Source organism: Theobroma cacao, chromosome 5 (genome assembly GCF_053813885.1).
Source record: "Theobroma cacao isolate CCN51 chromosome 5, ASM5381388v1, whole genome shotgun sequence".
Taxonomy (NCBI): Eukaryota; Viridiplantae; Streptophyta; class Magnoliopsida; order Malvales; family Malvaceae; genus Theobroma; species Theobroma cacao.
Genome location: NC_142643.1, coordinates 37,056,241 through 37,075,792, shown reverse-complemented (window position 1 = coordinate 37,075,792; position 19,552 = coordinate 37,056,241). Strand labels below are relative to the sequence as shown.

The window sequence follows — 19,552 nt, the reverse complement described above, 5'->3', positions numbered from 1 at the left end:
GTGCTCGTATAAAAACTTGAATCTCGTAATATAACTTAATCATATAAGTTATTTTGATTTGTATTTTTAATATATATTTTTTGTTAGGTATAGTATTTTAAAAAAATTTTAGTTATTTAAGAAATTTTAAATAATTTTTTTATTTTTTATTAAATTTTTAATTTTTTATTGTAAGTCAAAATTTTATTTTTATTTTAATTAATTGTGATTAGATAAAATGTCAATTATTTTTTTACGTGATGTGATATTGATGTGTATGTATATTAATATGTATGTCATAATAAATAATGATGTGATATGTTGATAAATTATGATTATATAATTATATAATATTTTTGAATTTTATGTTAATATAAATCAATAAGTAACGTTTAGATTAATGACCAATAATTAATGTTAATAATAAAAATTTATTTGATAAAAAAATGAGAATTTATTAAAATATTTTTAAATAGTTAAAGAGTTTTATAATTTTTTTAATTTATTTTTATAAAAAATAAAAAATATTAATCAAATAGAATTTTAATTAATTTATATTATACGGGGATACCGGCCCTACTTATAAGCATTCCTAATTGTAAGAGTCAGACCATTTGATCATGCAATGTAAGCTTAAAAATATTAAATATTTTACCATGGGGATTAAGAAATCAATATAAAAATTTTAATTCACTGGACATACTAAAACAAAAATAGAATTGAGAAAATGGTATTCGGATTGGCTGTACTAGTTACTAACTAACGAGGCAGAGGAGTCGTATTTCTCAGACTAGGACCGTTAGGTGTAGTGGAAGAGGTAACTAGCTTTTCGTTCCACGATTCAAAGCCAAGTCTGTAGATTCGATAGCGGAAGGCAAACCAAAACAAGGACAAGAGCAGTAGAATTTTGTTCCCGGAAACCTACAGAAGAAATGTTGAATTGCCCAGGTATTTTCTCTTCTCTATCTCTTCGATTCTGCTAATACTTTGTGGATTGAAGCGAGTCTGTCTCTAGGATTTAATTGGGTTTTTTTTTTTTATCAATTCAATTGATAACCCTAAGTTAATCAATTCATGTTCAATTCGCACTCTATTAATCTTTGAAATTTGAGAATTGTGAGATTTTTCCCTTTAAGAATTGCTATCAAATTTAAGAATCGTCATTTTCTATTCATTTTTGTATTTCCTCTTTCTTTATTAATTTTCTTTTCAGAGCTGTGGAAATGAAAGAAAAGAACACAATCTCCCCACTTAGGCGCATTTTAGTGAATTGTACGGCTCAGGTTCGTCGATAAGTACTCACCTTGGCCTTGTACTTCTGCCTGTTTCATCAGGATTATATTTTAAATATTTAGTAAGTGAGGTTGAAAATAAACAAAAATGTGATTGCGGAAAGTCCTTTTGTTGAACCTGCTGTTTAGTGAGTGTTTGTTCTGCTTGCACTTGGCTACTAGTCTTTTTCATTTTTTAATTGAAGAGACGTCTTTGCAGGCAAAAGAATATGGGGCCTGTGTGGCAGCTAAAGTTCCGGAGGTTGAACGCGATATGTGTTTGAAAGCATTTCTTGCCCTAAAGACTTGCATGCAGAATACGGTATCCATGTTGCTTAGAAATATACTTTTATGCATTAAAAGAAAGAAATATATTTGTAGTGCATAATCCCTTTTGAAAAAGCTGCACTTAAGATTAATGTTTTCTCCTTTTTTGTTTATAGCTCCGGGGAAAGGTTTAATGTTTGGATCCTTGGAGGAAGTTGTTCAAACTTTGTATAAGACGGTGAATGCGATGAACTTTTCCTTTTTTTTTTTAATGCTAGTCTTTAAGCTCGGTACATTCTTTCTATTGTACTCATACTATCCTTTTGTGCTTCAGTAGTTTTATTATTCTCCAGCAATTTGGGTTTTGAGGTTCAAAAACTCAACATAACCTTAGGAAGATGGCCGGGAAAGCATCAAGCTCTCAAGCCAGTGTTGGTGGTTTAGGATCTGGAGCTTTGTCGCATGTTTTCATACAATATCCCCCTCTACGTTGCAACATTCCTGGATCAAGAGGTTTCTATTATGATGATGGAAATAAGTTGCTTATCTCTTCTACATCTGATCAGGTTTTGTAGTTCTGAAGTTAATAAGTGTGCTTGAATTTTGTTTGACCTCGGCAGTTCCATATTTTATTTTTCTTATTTGCCTTTCTACACAGGTCTTTTCGTGGAAAACTACTCCCTTTTCTCCTCTTGCTGCCTCTACCACTGATTCAATAGATGAAGGGCCTATCTGCTCCATCCGGTTTTCTCTAGATGAAAAGTTTATAGCAGTCCAACGATCCAACATATTGATACAATTTTGGCATAGAGAAACAGGGGAAACTTTCACTCACAGGTGCAAGTCTGAGTCGGAGAATATACTGGGGTTTTTCTGGACAGATTGTCCGTCATGTGATATTGTAGTTGTAAAGACCAGGTAGGGGGAGGCTTCCTGTCCATTTTACAATTGTATTGGATAATGATTTTGTTTTTGTGAACATCTTAAATCTTGATATGGTGTGTAAAAATTCAGCTTCAACTGAGATATGATATTTCTGACAAGGAATTCAATTTCATATAATAGCAATGTTATGCTGCCTCTGAATGCTTACTTCACGTTCACTTGGATGCCTAATATATAAAATAAACATGGTTTGTAACATTTACAAGAAATTTAATTAGCCTACTGACTTGGAGATTACTTTTTCTTTTTCCTTTTTCTTTTTTTTTTTTTTTTACAAGAGGGAGCACTGCAGCTTAAACTTAGGATCTCTATTCAAATCCCACCCAACCGTTACCACTGGAACAAGCAGAATTAGCAACTTTGGAGTTACCTACTAGTTAGCATGCATCAAATAGATGTTATTATCACCTAATGCACATCATTTTATCATACCTGAAATCCTCTTGTAGCAATGGATGGACTCTTTCAGGCCATGCAGCTAGGTAAAGAACATTTAGAACTTTTGTATCAGCCATTGGCATTGTATGCTTTCTTTTGTTATTGATGCACGGAACTGCGCTGTCTTTGCTGCATGACCAAGACAAATATAATGATATGAAAAAGAGAGAGGAAAACCATTATCATTTTGGCAAATTATTCATTATTACACATTTTTTATCAGTTTCCTCTGGGGAAGAGAACAATTTATGTAACTTATACTTGGGGAGATACCGCTATAGCATGGATCCGGAATAAGAAGTTCCCAAGGCCAGAATCAACAATTTTACTGTTAAATTTAGTTTGGAAACTTAAATGCATTGTACATCCAACATCATCAAGTCAACCTCACAAGTTTTGCCATCATTGTCCATGTTATTGAGTAATAGTCATCCATCCTTGACCTTTTTGAGTTATGTAGGGTATACTTCTTTCTATTTTTCCTCTCCATGTTTCTACTTTTATTGGCACCAAAGATTTATTGTGTTCAATTCACTGAAATGGAATTTAATCACAGTGGGTTGGACTTGTTTGCTTATGATTATGCCTCAAAGTCACTTGCCTTGGTGGAGGCAAGGAAATTAAATGTGAGTTGGTATGTCTACACGCACGAGAGCAGATTGGTTCTTCTTGCTTCAGGAATGCAGTGCAAGACATTCAATGGCTTGCAGGTATGGCTAAGAGCTTCAATATTTGCTCAATTTTCTAGAAATCCTCTTAGAGCCTGTTTGGTTTAGCTTTTTTGGTAGCTTAAAAGTTATTATGAAGCTCTTATGAAAAATTATAACTTTTAAAATTAACTTAAAGCTATTTGGTAAATTTACTTTTGTAAGGTTTTTTTTTAGATAAGCAATTTGGTAAAGCAACTTATATAAGTTCTAATTTTGGTTAAAATTACCATAAAGCATATTTAATAAATAACTTTCTAGTAGTTTGATTGGCCTGGTCTTTTTTTTAAGCTTAAAAGCTATTGTGAAGCTTTTATGAAAAATAATAACTTTTAAAAAAGCTAAAATTGTTTGGTGAAGTTACTTTTATAAGCTTTATTTTATTGATAAGCTGTTTGGCAAAACAACATTTATAAGCTCTAATTTTGGTTAAAATTACCATAAAGGGTATTTAATAAATACCTTTCTAGTAGTATGGGCCTTCTGCTTTTTTTTTTTTTTCTTAATAGTCTTTGCAGAGAGAGGTAGAGGAGAGAGAGATCATGATTTGCGTTGGAGAGGGGTGATTTGCAGAGAGAGGGAGAGGAGAGGGAGATCGATTGAGAGGGGTATTTTTTGAGAGGGTAACATTGGGATTATTTTTAATAAATGAGGACATTTTTGGAACAAAAATAAAAATTTTCCTGAAAAGCTGGCATGTTTTTAAAAGAAGAGAAGGGAAAGCTCCTCTCTAAAGCTTTTCCTGAAGCTCTTTTTTTTTTTTTATAGATTTTGTTCTTTAAAAATAGTTATTTTTTTAAAGAGCTTCTCAAAATCTTGTTTGGCTCGACTTTTTCTTTTAAGAGGTAGCTACATTGAGAAAAAGCTGGGCCAAACAGACATTTAGACGAGGCTCTACTTTGGCTGGGCTATGCTTGCTCTATGCAAGAAAATAAACTTAGAAATTGGTTTCGGAGGCTACATGCAAGAAAATGGTATTAAAAGCTTGCACTTGTTGCAACATTTGGTTAACTTTATGGCACTTGAAAAAATAGAGATTGATCATCTACTGAAGTTGACATGAAAATGTAGTGTTAGAGTGATGGTCCCTTGGGAAAAGTGATCCTGTTATTGTGGTTCCTTAGCCTTTAATAGACAGTACAGATAGGTGGTGGTCCTTTTTGTCCTCGATTTCATTAATTTGACAAGTTGCTTATGTTCAGCTTTCGTCTGCTGGGATTATTCGATTACCAAAGTTTGAGATGGTAATGGCTAAATCTGAAGCTAACAGCAAGCCTGTCCTTGCTTCTGAAGATGTCTATATTGTCACTGTGTATGTTTCTTTTATCTTTTTCTGCTAATATACCAAATTGTTTGCTAGAATATATAAATATTAAGATCTTCTTTTTCTACTTGACAGCTATGGGAGAATATACTGTTTGCAAGTTGATAGAGTTGCAATGGTACTGCACTTGTATCGGTTTTACCGTGATGCTGTTGTCCAACAGGTAAGTGTTGCTCAAAACTCCCTCAAGCTCATTTCAAGTGCAGGCTACATTCAAACTGGTTTTGAGTTGAAATCCCAACCATATTCATTTCCATTTGCAGGGTTCTTTACCAATCTATTCGAGCAAGGTTGCTGTGAGTGTGGTTGATAATGTACTACTTGTTCACCAAGTAGATGCAAAGGTTGTTATACTCTATGACATATTTGCAGATTCTCGAGCTCCCATATCTGCTCCACTTCCTGTACTGTTGAGGGGTTTTCCAAGGTCCAATATTTCTACATCTCGACCTAGCAGCAAAGAAAGTGAAAGCTCAGAGGCCTCTCATACAAATGATCATGAAGCAATTATTTATGGAGATGACTGGACCTTTTTGGTTCCTGACCTTATTTGTGATGTTACCAATAAGCTTTTATGGAAGATCCACTTAGACTTGGAGGCAAGTCTTGTTGGTCATTCTTTGTTATTTTGTAATGGTTAATTCTTGTAATGACTCTCCCCTTTTTCTCCTTGTAGGCAATTTCTGCTAGTAGCTCAGAAGTTCCATCAGTATTGGAATTCTTGCAAAGACGAAAGCTGGAAGCTAATAAGGTCAATTCTCAGCTATCTCTCTTTCTCTTTCCACAATGAATGGCAATATAATCATTACCTGTTATTAAGTGTGCATTGCTTCTGCTATTTCAGGCTAAACAACTATGTTTGGGAATTACACAAACAGTGATTCTAGAACGCAGACCTGTCACCATGGTTGCCAAGGCAATGGATGTATTAGTCACCTCATATTCCCACTCTCTTAAAACTGGCAGTTATTTAAAGGGATTAAAGACTGAGAGGGCTCCCTCAAGCGTGCCAAATGTGAGTGGCCCAGGACAAGGCATTGATGTATTCACCAACAGAACAGATGGCCTTGGAAAATCCATCCAACATGAATCTGCTTCCAGAGTCAACAGTGTTGGTAGGCCTTCAACTTATTCTTCTTCAGAGACTGAGGATAGTTCCAGCGTTGAACCATTGAAAACCAGCTCAAATGGTACAAAATTTGTTGCTGGCAAAGTGGTTATGGGTGCTGAAAGTTGTACCACTGAAGCTCAGTCATCATCCTTCTCATCTCAATTTCCAGGTCCTAGTAGTAATCCATTAAATGCTAGTGTTTCTGAGCAGCAGGAGTCTCAGCTCAGTTCACCTGCAATTTCACCTGATGCGATGTACAAATTTGTCTTCGCTCCTATCGAGGAAGAGATGGTTGGAGAGCCTTCTTATCTGGTTGCCATCATTCTTGAGTTTTGTCGAAGGTATGCTGACTATTGGAAGTTGTTTAGGACTGCTGTTTAACTATTTTAAAGGATTCTTAAAATGGGCTTGAATCTTATAAACAACCGCTGTAACCATATTCTAGATAGAAACACAAAGCTCCCTATTGTGTATAAACTTATTTTCTAATAATGTTTTCTTAGCCATTTATATGGAAAATATAAACATAAGTTATATAAACTTTGTAGCAAAAAAAAGTTACTCATATAAATCATTTTCTGGTTATCTGAAGAAGCTTTTGGCCCGGCCTTCTACTGAGGAGCAGTAAAATTTATGTGGCTTTATCCAAGTCTTTAGACATAAATAATAGATTTATCAAGTAAACTCTAACAAAACATAGCTATCATTCCAAATTTAGATCAGCAATTATAATGATGTTTTGGAAGCAAAAGAAAAGGAAAAACAAAAATTCCTAGGCACAATTGTGTCAGGAGCAGGTGGAAGAAAATTAACTACATGATCTAGCAATATAACAACCAAGCTCTACCACCATGCTTTATTGACCAATTGAAAGAGAAAATACTAACTGATAGAATGCATGGTTATGGTACTCTGTTATTGAAATTGTGTTGTTCCATGAAATCTTATTTGTTTCCAATGTGCAGTGCTAGTTTGGAAAAGGTCAAAGTGCATCCAAATCTATACGTGTTAACTATTCAACTATTGGCCCGTAGCGAGCGATATGCAGAACTGAGTTTGTTTATCATAAACAAGGTTTTGAAGTCTCTTTTACCTTCACAATAAGTGTTTTTCCTTGCAAAAGAAAGAAAAGTTATGCATACGTTTTTGGCTGGATTGAGTTTTTAGTTTTGTTTAAGGGTGAAAATTCTTCTGTTGCAGATTATTGAGCCCTCAAAAGAAGTTGCTCTACAGCTGCTAGAGTCGGGTCGTCAAAATTTTCAAATTAGGAAGCTGGGTTCAGATATGCTAAGACAGCTCTCTTTACATCATGATTATGTGTTGTTACTTGTGCAAGATGGATATTATCTTGAAGCTTTACGTTATGCACGGAAGCATAAGGTAATCCTTTTTTCGGTAACTACAGTGGAAAATAAATTAGAGTGTTTTTTATTTATGTAAAATGACAGTTTTATGAATCGAGAACTGGATTCATTATATTTGTTCATTCTGACATCGTTATTAAAGTTAACTGAGATCTGTAGGCTTTCATGAAATGGACAAGCAACCTTGTCTTATTTCACCAAAATGTTGGTAAAATTTGCTCTATATGTTTGTTGGTTTTTGTTTGCAGATTTTTCATGTGTAACTGTGCATGTCTAAACATTAGGCCATTGCCAAAATCTTTACTTGTTTGAAATTGATGGCAAGAAATAGGTATTTCATGGCATTTCACGAAAATGCTGGGTGATTGTGTTCAGCTGTTAGCTTGGTTTGATTAATTTTGAAGACTTTCTAACAGGAATTTTTAAATTGTTCAGGTCACTACTATTCGGCCCTCATTATTTCTTGAAGCAGCATTTACCTCTAGTGACTCGCAACATCTGGCTGCGGTTTTGAGATTCTTTTCAGATTTTCTTCCTGGCTTTCGAAGCACTACAGATTTCTTTACATACTACCACATTCTCAATGAGATGAACTCTTCAGTAGCTGCTTGAGATCTAATAAGAAGATGACAACGTGTAGTTGCCAGTCATATTTATGGCAATGCCATCTGCTATGTAATTGTGATCACCTCTCAATGAAAGCACACCAACTATCTCAATCCTAAGACTAAGAACATCAAAAAGAACAGTTGAAGTAGAGTCCTATCAAGGGAGGAGGAGCAGCAGAAGTAGCATGCTTTTTTTAGTTTGCATCCATTTTTCCCACTTCTAATGAATAAGTGTTTGTTGATCGTCATGTTACTTTTCCAAGTCCAGCTTTTCTAAGTCTTAAACTCACTAGCAGTGTTTTGTATCTAGGACTTTTTAAGAACATCGACACTCAAGGGAAAGTTACATTAGAGTTTCTACAGATCTGGAAAATGATGATCAGTTGTTTGATACACGTTTTTATGGTATTCCCTTTTTTCGCTTTGTATTGATTTGTGCATCATCTAGATTTTCCTCTTTAAGTAAAAGAAGTATGCAGACATGCACATGGACTAGCGTGCATGACCTGCCATTGCTTTTCTTTTCTCTTCTTTTCCCTGTAGACTCGCATTACTTGTCATTTAGTGCTTCACCTTAGAATGGAGATCACATGCGTTCTACTTTTACAACAGTTTCTCTGCTTTCTTGGATGCCAAGCATTAGCAATGGAAATGCTGATTTATCCACAAGTGTTCTTTTTTCAAGGAGAAACTTTTTGCCCTTTGTTCTTGTTGCAGTGCTCTCTTTATTTTACCCATCCAGGCCCAGGGGAAGCTTCCACCTGATTCCTTCTGCCGTGGGTTCTTATCCAAGTATCACAAATTTCCCCTCTGAGTTACCTATGTAAGTGCAGCTGCTGTTTTGTTTCTTTCAAAAAAAAAAAAAAAAAAACCCCACCGTGAGAAGAAATCCATGATCTAAAGATATGAAAGTGACTTTGGAAGAGGCTAAAATTGGGGGGTAAAGGGCGTTGAGATGTGATTATTTGCACTGCAAATTTGTAGTCAACTTGGTATGAAGACAACCAAAATGGACCATGCTCCACGATAAAAACATTGAATCCTAGGGTTGCTAATAAATGTATGCTACGCCAAGGAGTGGGCCATTTAAGCTTTACTTGGTCGAATGTCATTGAGGTTGACTTCTTGTCTATTCATAACTCAAAAATTCAGCCAAGCTTAGCCACCCAACCCAAGCTAAATCAATGTAAGACAGCATTGGGGTCACATGATGTTCAAGGTCGACCTTGTTTTAATTTTGCATGGACCACCCCCCAACCCATCATCACCAATACACCTTAAATCATCATTTTCCTCCCTAGTTACATCCCCTTTTTGCTATACAAAGCATTGAGTCATTGAGAGCACTATTGCTTTTACTTTCATGTAATGATTTTACATATTTCCTTCTCAACATGTGAAATGAAAGGAAGATAACTAAAGTTATCTTAAAGTTAGATCTAATACATCATGTCAATTTGATCTAATTATATTTTGATGTACGTATTTTATAATCAATTAAATGAAAAATATATATAGTACTTTTCAGTCAATAATCTCTTGTTTTTATTGTCGTTTTTTATATCTGTTTATTGATTATTTCTGATGAATGTATAAAAAAAAATTATGTACGTATATGGGCTCGATGCCCTTCTTATGTACTGATCTTAATAATGGGAGACAGCTTATAAGAGAGTAGGGCCGACCAAGCAAATTAAGCTTATTATCATGTTAGTTCAACCAACGACTGCAAACACCGTACAAATCCAAAACCTTCAAGCCTGTACAATGGCAGGCTATATTCTTCCACAAAAACATGGCTTCACTTCCAAATATTTTTAAAAATAACCTTTATAGATAATGTGTTTTTAAAAATAATTTTTTTTATAATTTAATTATTTTTAATCAATTTTGATAAAATTACCTTTAATGAAATTACACGCCATGATGTCACGCGTTATATATAAAAATATGTTACACGTCATGTATAAAAACATGTTACACGTCATGGTTAGGTTATTACATGTCATGGTTAAGTTGTTAAATGCCATGTACAAAAACATGTGATACGTCATGATTAAGTTGTTATACATCATGTACAAAAACATGTGATACGTCATGATTAAGTTGTTATACGTCATGTACAAAAACATGTTACACACAATGTATAAAAACATGTTACACGCTATGTACAAAAACATGTGACACGTCATGATTAGCTTGTTACATGTCATGGTTAAGTTGTTACACGTCATGTACAAAAATATATGACACGTCATAATTAGGTTGTTACATGCCATTTTGAAAAAAAAAAATTTATTATTACACGTCATGTTGAAAAAATATTATTATTACACGTCATATTCAAAAACATTTTGTTTCACTTTAATACTTAAAATGTTGTTACTTACGAACCAAAATTTCAAATTTTTTTCAACTCTCGTCATTTTTTTTTGACAATTTGGCACTGATTAAAGTGTTTCTAACATGTTTTCATAAATTAAAATACAAATTTTCTTATCTAAAACACCTATTTCGACTAAAAATAGAAAAAAAATTTCTTTGAAAACCTAGATTTATAAATTTCAAATTTTTAAATTTATTGGTATCTAAATCCCGAATTGATTCAATTAGAAGCTATTTCAAATCATTTCTACCATTTTAGTTTTATCCAAAATACCTAAAAATCAAATTCGCCAAATAGTCATCATCCCAAGCACATTAAAATCATTGCTTGGCATCTTGAAAGCGTAAGAAAGAGAAATATGAAAACATAAGAGAGATAAATTGGAGCATAGCAGACGAATGCTAAAGAGAGAAATCGATAAAATTAAAAAGAATAGGATGATGAGAGAGAAATCGAAAGTACAAATGGAGAGAAATTATGATGAATGGTTTAATTTATTTGAAATAATTTTAATGGTATTTTTGTTAAGTCATGGTTAAATATGACTAAAAACAGTTAAATTTATTTTGATGGTTATTTTTGAAATGCCCTTACGAAAAAATGTTATTCCTCATAATTTCCTTTTCTCAATAATTGCTATCAAACTTTTAGATGATTGATATCAATCCCTAATCAAAGGAAAGAGTTAAGAATTAAAACTACTGCATTGTTCTTTCACATCTTTGCATTTGCTGGCCAAATTTGGCACATTGTTTATTTTTAATCAGTAGTCGTTGTTACATCATTATAACATTAAGCTTGTCAAATATCTCAATTGGTTAAATTTTGAGATCTTTTTTTGAAGATTTCAATTTTGAATCTTAAGATAAACACAGTGAAATATAATTAGAAGACACACGAGACACCAGACGAGATAACTATTTCTCATTGCATAATTCAAAATTTTCATATATCAAAATAAAACTTTATAACAATATCCTATTAACAAGATTTTTACATTGACGTATACACATATAGCTGTGTCGGGACCCCAAAATCAAATTAATTTCAACAAAAATTTAAATACAAATACTTTTGGCCGGTGATCATATAAAGTTTAGTTTTTATACGTTTATCAAGAAATTGACTGATTGCAAAAGATGGTAATTAATTTAAAATTAACATAAATAATAATATTCTTCGATAGATCCAAACAGCAATGATACAAAAAAAAAAAAAAAAGCAAGTATGGAGAAAACGATTTGAAACCTACCATGAAATTATGGTGCATCAGCCTTGGATAGCATTAAAATAATGAAAGCATCTCTAAAGGGGGGGATTTCGTACCAGAAAAAGATGCTTATATAGAAAAGAAAATATAATCCAAGGTTTTGTTTCTTTAACGCAAATGGAGACATCCATTAGGAGCTTTGAGACTGAGATGCACCATTAAATAATTAATTTTTCTTTATATTAATAATCCTATATTCTACCAAAAACCTTATTATATATTTTTAAAAAATAAAACTTAAATTATTAAAGCATATCTGCCGGTAAGTGAGAGTTAGAAGGATGCTTGTCATCTGATGAGCGTGCATGTTTTGCATATTTTTAAGTTGGTTTGATTAAGATAGATGTTAGGCCTTTGGATAAAGATTGACGTTATTTCATTTTATTGGATGATGTTTTTCTTTATGAAATCCATCTAGGCACTTCAATTTATATAAGATTGAATTGGATATAATCTGATAATGATTGTTTCGTCACATAATTAATTTACTAATTACTTTAGATATTGACGTTTTTATGTCCAACCTTCAATAAGATTCGAATGTGAGACCACTTACGTCAAATTGAACAATCTCGCCGTATTTGAAATTTCGGTTAACATTCTCTCCAATGCTCAAAATAAAAATGATTCATTCATTTATCTTGACATGCTTAATGGTTAATCTTATAGTAAGGTCGATTTTTATAACTTAAAATTCACTTTGGTTATATATGTCTAATACTCGTGTGTACTTATTTTTCAACAAATTTATTTATAAGTATGAGGAGTAATTAGAAAGAAGTTGGCTTTGGGGATGCCAATTAAAGTATGAAAAATGAGTTTTCTAGATTTCATGAAAGGTAATCTTCAGTTAATTATCTCTATATCCAATTTACTATTGCATACCAAAGATAATGAGAAATCAAACTTTGTTAAGAAATGACACATATAGAATTTTTTTTAAATACCAAAATTCTACCTGTTACCATCTTTTATTTTCACTCATATAGCTACAATGAAATGCATTAGCAATTATCAAGCAACCCCCATAGTTTTACTGCAATTTCCTTTAGCCTTAAGCTATCCTCTCTTCATTTTAGATTAGTCAATGTCTATATGTATATGCTTTCATGTGTATAGAAACAGAAGGAGTCTATTTTTCATTTTATTGGTATATAAATCAATAATAAAATGAAGATATCAATCCATTTTCACGTTAATTAATGTAAAGGCTACACATCTCATCAAAATTTTGAAATTATGTGTAAAGATAACTTCTTGAGGAAAAAAGACCAACATGATTACATATATATATATATATATATATATATCTTGGTTTTGCAGCATGAATTAAACAATTGTGATTATATATTGCTTATCAGTGCGATCAGTCCCACCAGAGGATCATTTAATTTCCAGATAACTTAAGCAATTGTTAACATCATTAACAATCTTATTGGGGTTTGTCAACACATCATATTTGAAGAGCGTAAATTAAGAGAGAGAGAGAGAGAGAGAGAGGTTGTTGATATAAATTATATACATGTGGTGGAAACTTTTTCAATAGCCATTATTAATGTTAATCTATAATATGTTATAGTATTATAGTAACCATACACACCTACCCTTCACTTCTAATAATCATTTGCAAACTACTTCTACTTAAATAATATATATATATATATATATATATATATATAGTAATAGTGCTTTCATTGCACCATCAAATTAAATTATGATATCATATATTATGAAATATTGTAACATTATAAGTATTAGTAATGGTAATTGACACCCATAATTAACCCTAGCTAGATACCATAAATTATGGCACTAAAATTTCAATGCTCACCATTTTTATTATTGTTTTCTTCATCATTATTTCAAGAACACTGAGTAATGGTTGTGTGTGTATACATGTATAATTTGTACTGAACTTTCCAGATGTTTGATGCATTTGTTTATTGTAGACAGAATTAGTTGGTAATATATCTAAGCAAAAAGTTAGAATCTCTGATTCTGATCAGTTAGACATATTGCAGTGCAGTGCAGTGCAGTGCAGGGCAGAGGGTGAACTTCTACATTTTTTTTTCTCTTTTACTTTTTTATACTTTCATAATTTGTTCGAGAGCAGAACTTTATATTAGGTATTGACTTTCTTTTTTTAGGTTAATATTCGTAGTTATTTTAATCATTAATAAATTATAATTCCACTAGACAAAAAAGCTGTGTATAAACGAACCACTCTTTTAAAACTAAAGCCTTTGTGTTGGCATGGCAACACATGGGTACGCCCTCCACAGCAACAATCAAACAGAAAAAAACAAAACATTAACTCGAATAACAGTCAACACAATAAACATTTATAATGCATCTGTCTGCCTCAGCTCGTGAGCTGTGGCATAAGTTCGCCTGAGCCACTTGTTTTTAATGCATGCCTTTCAATTTTCTTGTCCTTCAAAATATTAGTAATATATATATATATATATATTTATATTTACTTTAACTTATTGGATGATGATTACTGATGAATGGTGAAGTTGAAATTTGATTCTCATAAATGAGAAAGTAACCAAAAATCAATGAAACGTGGCAGGCTTTCATTGTGATAAATGTTATTAACCCAACAACCTTTTTTCTTTTCTTTTTCTAGGGCAAAGAATGAATATATATATATATATATATATATATATGCAATATTAAAACACCCTTTACCATAATGAATAGACCACATTAATTGAGGACTATTCCCACTTGCCAAAGCAATTAGAATTTATTTTAGTATACCCTGAAAAGAACAAGAAATCAAATACAAAAAATGTATTTGATAGTTACATTTCCTTCAACATCACCAGGTGCACCTTCAATTGTTGCTTTTAAATTTAACAACTTGAAAAGCACATAGATATATATATATATATATATATATATATTAAAATTACAAAAGCATAACGGGGAGGTTGTTCGGAGTATGTATCTCCGTAGGTTACATTGATATTTTATAATCTCAATGGATTAATATGAGCTTTTTCACATCAATCGCACAAACAATCTAATTAAAAGATCGACTCAATTCAAAGACCAAAATCATCGAGTCTACTATTTGATCACTAAATTTGTTGAATTTAACAACAATGCTTCGTGCATTTTTTTTTCTCAATTCTTGCCAGCAAATCAATCACCTCACTTACATGATAATTGACATTTACGTAAAATAAGCTTTAATTATGCATGAAAATAAACTGGCCTAAAAATAGAAAATAATTGGATGGCTGTCATTCCAGTCTCAAGCTATATGATGTTAAAGGACAAGAGTAACTTGATGATGCTTGAGAAAAAACTTGGGAAAATATTTGTTTCATCCTAACGTGTAAGGAACCCCACAATTACAATATTTCAGCGACAAGATTAAAGTGATCACTAAATTCCACCTGCATTCGTCGATGCAAAGTGGTCATCATGGTTCCACCATTTGGTCCAAAAACAAGACCAAAAAAAGTGAAAAGGAAAACAAACCTTTACCAACAGCTGTCGGTTACCTGTTACAGTTCATTTCTGTCTTTCCAAAGAGAAACAAATGGTAGGTACAATAGCAATCAAAGGAAGCGATCTGGTGGCAGACGAAGGGTCTCGGATTTCAATTTCAATTCTTTTACATATCGTTTTGGATTATATAATGGAGAACATTTTCTTTTTTTAGTTACTATTAATCTTGGATTATCAATTTATTCCATATGGTTAATATTCTCAGCATGATTTGGATTATATTATAATTTAATCCCAGTGTAAGATTCAAACTCTTAAGGAAAGGCTTATCACTTTGTTAATAAGGTAGTGTGATTGTTGGCTATGAGTGCTTGGAGCAGAGTTATTAACTGGCTTTGTTGCAAGGTTTGGCGAGGGAAGAGAATATAAAAATGAATAAAAAATATATAGTATTAAAGATGAAAATAAAGCCTGTTCATAAGATTGGATGTATGATTACAAAGATAAAATCTTATCAAGCTATCTTATCTAAGATTAAATAAACAAATCTTATTCTATCTTCATCTTGCAAAAAATATATGTTTGCTGCTGTCTTGCTGGGAGTTTTCTGTCTTCTCTGGGACTTCTGTGTCTTCCTGGTAGCTGTTCTGCTTCTGTAGAGAAGCTTTTAAGCTAGGCCAATGAGGCACAAACATGCATGCAATACAAAAAGGATAAAACATACAACAATAAAAATAATAAAAGTAAGAACCATCCTCTAGAGAAATTTGTTTGTTTTGATCAATTATATAGAGGAAAACGAACTCAATCCTCAGCGTTGCATTTCTCAGAAATTTGAGCAAAATATGGCTCTAATATCATATAAAAAAAATAAAAAGGAGTATTAAAGATGAAAATAAAGCCTACTCATTTGTGTTCAATTTTAATGTATTTATAGTGCAAATATAGGACTAGACAGATTATACAAAGATAAAATTTTATCAAGCTATCTTATCTTAGCTTGAATAAATATCTTGTCGAGTTATTTTATCTAAAATTAAAATGAGGAAAGAACTTTTTTAATCTAAGCGTGTGATTGACTCTATTTTACACTTCCTTCTTAAAATATTTTTTTATAATTAGATTGGGATATCATCTTGTCATATGCTCATCTTATCAAAAGATGAGTTAATCTCTTAAGATGTTGAAATATCACCTTGTTGTATGTTCATTTTATTAGAAAATACATTGATATCTTAAAGATGTATTGATCTATTGAATCCTCTAGAGAAACATTATTAATTTAAGTAGATTAGTGCGATAAGTTCATTATTAATTACATTACTTTGTTTAGGGAAAGATTTGTTATTAGTTTTTGCTTAATTTATTATAATCCTTTATAAGTATAACATTGATTTTTTTTCAATTGGAAAAAGACATGGGAAAAGCATAATGTATCTCAAAAAATATCAAATCCAATGACTATATATGTAACATAATTCAAGCATAATGTACCTAAAAAAATCATCAAATCCAACGACTGTATATGTAACATAATTCAATATTCAATTCTTTTAACATTTTATAAAAAGTAGTATGATTTGAGTTTAAGATCTCACATGCATTCTTTTATTATCAAATGTATGTCCTGTCAGTATTACAGATCCACATTTTCAACTCAAAAAATAAACATAATAAGTGATGGAAGTCATATTTATATATCCAAAACTCACCCATTTGTGAAACGAAGCTCTCGTTGCACGGGTTCTTTACCTATAAGAGGAGAGAATTACATTGGTAAGAGTTTATCTCAAATCTTGTATCCTTCATGAAAGTCCCACATTAATGAAGATTTGGATTTGTTATAATACCCTTTTGTCATAAGTGTACGTTTTCAACCTAAAAGACATATCTGATAGGTGGTAAAATGCTTATATTTATATATCCAAGATCCATATGATCTCTTATTCATATGCACAAGCAGAGGGAAGCAATTAGTAGGAGCCCTCGCCAAGCAAAGTTTCAAAAATTTATAAATTTTTTCTTATTTTATTTTAAATATTTCTAATTTTACCCTTAATTTTTTTAAAATTTTATAATTTCATCCCTTCAAATATTAAACTTTTTATTTTTATCCTCTCAAACCTAAAATCCTGACTTCGCCTCTATTATATGGGATCAGTAATAAAATTTGTATTCCCATTTTGAGTGACTCTAATTATCACCATTTCCTTTTTTTTTTTTACCATAGTAATTTTAATTTAAATGAAAATGACGAGAAAGGGTTCATAGATTATGTAACTTTCATATGTAACGGTTTAGTCCATATGTATAAAAGGCATAATGGGTAAATCAGCATTCAAATTAAAGACAAAATTTTCACTAAAACCCTTATTATTTATTTAAGACAATCAAACCCTTATACTACCATTTTAAAACATTAAAACCCAATTTTGGACAACAAAACTCATGTACTATCATGTGCTAACGATTTCTAATGCCAACATGTCCAAAGCAGCACTTACTTAAATGCTAAATAAATAAAAAATTATTCTTAAATAAAAATGCATAAAAATAAGCCAAATCACAAATTACTAATGACTAATAAAAACCGAAACAGACCCACCAATTGTTGTACTAATACAATTAGAAAGCCAATTAAAAAATTATAAGTAAAATTCAGGAAAAAATGGGTTCTTCCTCTAAGCTTTTTAGTTATTCAAAATCATCTCTTTTCCACATTTTCTTAAGAACCAAACAGAGTCAAACCTCAAAAATTCAAAAGATATAATGATTGGAAGGGAAAGTGATAAAGAATAAAAAAAACAAAATACTGGGTGTCTTTTGATTTTTAATTCAATTTTTGGTTGTTGCAACGAGGTGGCGTTGAAGTTTGGAGATTGAGGTAACACGAAATTGGGCTTTTGTTTATATATTTTTTATTATTTTATAATGAATTTAGCTAAATTTATTTTGTATCATTACGTTTGTCATAATTAAATATTATTGATGATTTTTAATTTCTTATCTTTTGAGAATTGCCATGTCAGCTAGTTTCATGGGCGTGTAAGTGTCGTATCAGCTGGATTTGTCCACATGGATTGCAAACATAGATGAGATAACTGTCTGTTAGTGACATCAGCATTTTTCATTTAAATTGGACTTAATCGTAAAAAGGTAATAATATAAGGACTTAATTGCATCAAATGAAAGAGTGATGGCTTTAACAAAAATTTCGTTATAATTGGAGGACTTATTTATGTCATTAAAAAGAGTTGCATGATACTCTTAACACGCCACTTGCAAAATTCTTAGATATTATGTTTTTCAACACGTTCTTTCTCCCAAATTGCAATAGGGAACAAATTGCTTTTATTGCAATCTCTACAATCGTCCTTCTTTGGTAATTTGCACCGCCACCGCCACCGAAACTTCATGATTTTAGCCATTGAGGCCCTACTGTTTTGTGTCTTATAGCAAAGTTACAAGATCGAACAACTGTATGTGAAGGTGATAGTTTCTTTTACGGAAAAAAGTTAATTTAATTACATTTGATATTTAAATTATAGTCAAATATTGGATTTAATAATTAAAGTTTAAAAATACGTATTTAGATATTTGAATTATATTTTTGGTTTATTAATGAATCAGTTTCCAAATAAATAAAGACTTATTACTTTAAAAAAATAAAGAATTGAAGTAGTTTTTTTTAAGACTAACGATTAAATCATGCTATATGTTAAAATTATTAACTTGAGTGGAAGAATAATTATAATTATTATCTAAATAATAGGTATATAGATCTTCTAATCAAAATATTAGATTCAAATCTTCTTCTAATACTAACAAAAAAATTAGGATAAAATACCTATACCTTTTAAGTTTTAATCAAAATTTCAAACCGGTATATTAATTTTCGAAATGAACACTCTATTCTAAAAGTACAAATACTGTTAATAAAGATTATAAAAAAATTAAAATATTTTTTTTATTAATTTAAAAAATACTATTATATTTTTTATATATAAAAAAAGAATAAGAAAACTGATCGTTGCTTCTCAGCTCCCCAAGAACAAATAGGTGCTCCCTAAAGGGGTATTTTTTTTAATAAAAAAAAATTAATAAAATTATATAATAATAATTTTAAAAATTAATTAAAAGTAAAATTATTTTTTTACTCTTATCACGTTATCAAATTGATAAAAATACTAACAATTGAACTTACGTGTCTAAGGAAAAAATATTTTTGGAATGAAGTATTTATTTTAAAAATTAATATATTTTTGTATAATTTTGATTAAAATTTAAAAAATAAGAATATTTTATTTAAAAAATTAAATCATTGTAGGAATTATGAGAGGGACCCGCAGTTGGGAATATGAGTGATCAAATATTCGAAAATGGTTCACATCAAACAAAAATATGAGTTAGGTTTTTG

General features: G+C 31.2%; 1 protein-coding gene across 2 annotated transcripts; it reads left to right on the top strand.

The window, feature by feature from the left end:
* Positions 1-672: 672 nt before the first annotated feature.
* LOC108660416 (C18orf8) lies at positions 673-8,442 on the top strand. 2 transcript variants are annotated; one of them, XM_088806580.1, is made up of 14 exons: positions 673-927; positions 1,471-1,572; positions 1,694-1,761; positions 1,852-2,083; positions 2,176-2,435; positions 3,457-3,610; positions 4,810-4,919; positions 5,007-5,094; positions 5,195-5,530; positions 5,608-5,682; positions 5,776-6,383; positions 7,008-7,116; positions 7,243-7,422; positions 7,842-8,442. In XM_088806580.1, the coding sequence occupies exons 4-14, from the start codon at positions 1,916-1,918 to the stop codon at positions 8,016-8,018; spliced, it is 2,265 nt and encodes a 754-aa protein (XP_088662706.1). In that variant the 5' UTR covers positions 673-927; positions 1,471-1,572; positions 1,694-1,761; positions 1,852-1,915; the 3' UTR covers positions 8,019-8,442. The 2 variants fall into 2 exon arrangements, with proteins under 2 accessions (XP_088662706.1, XP_017977388.2); XM_018121899.2 differs by having other exon boundaries at positions 674-927; positions 1,694-1,755.
* The last annotated feature ends 11,110 nt before the right edge of the window (positions 8,443-19,552 follow it).

Coding starts and splice junctions, on each gene's coding strand:
- LOC108660416 (XM_088806580.1), top strand. CDS start 1,916: ATGGCCGGGAAAGCATCAAGCTCTCAAGCCAGTGTTGGTGGTTTAGGA. Junction 2,084..2,175: donor TCTCTTCTACATCTGATCAG/GTTTTGTAGTTC, acceptor CTTTCTACACAG/GTCTTTTCGTGGAAAACTAC. Junction 7,117..7,242: donor GTTTGTTTATCATAAACAAG/GTTTTGAAGTCT, acceptor CTTCTGTTGCAG/ATTATTGAGCCCTCAAAAGA.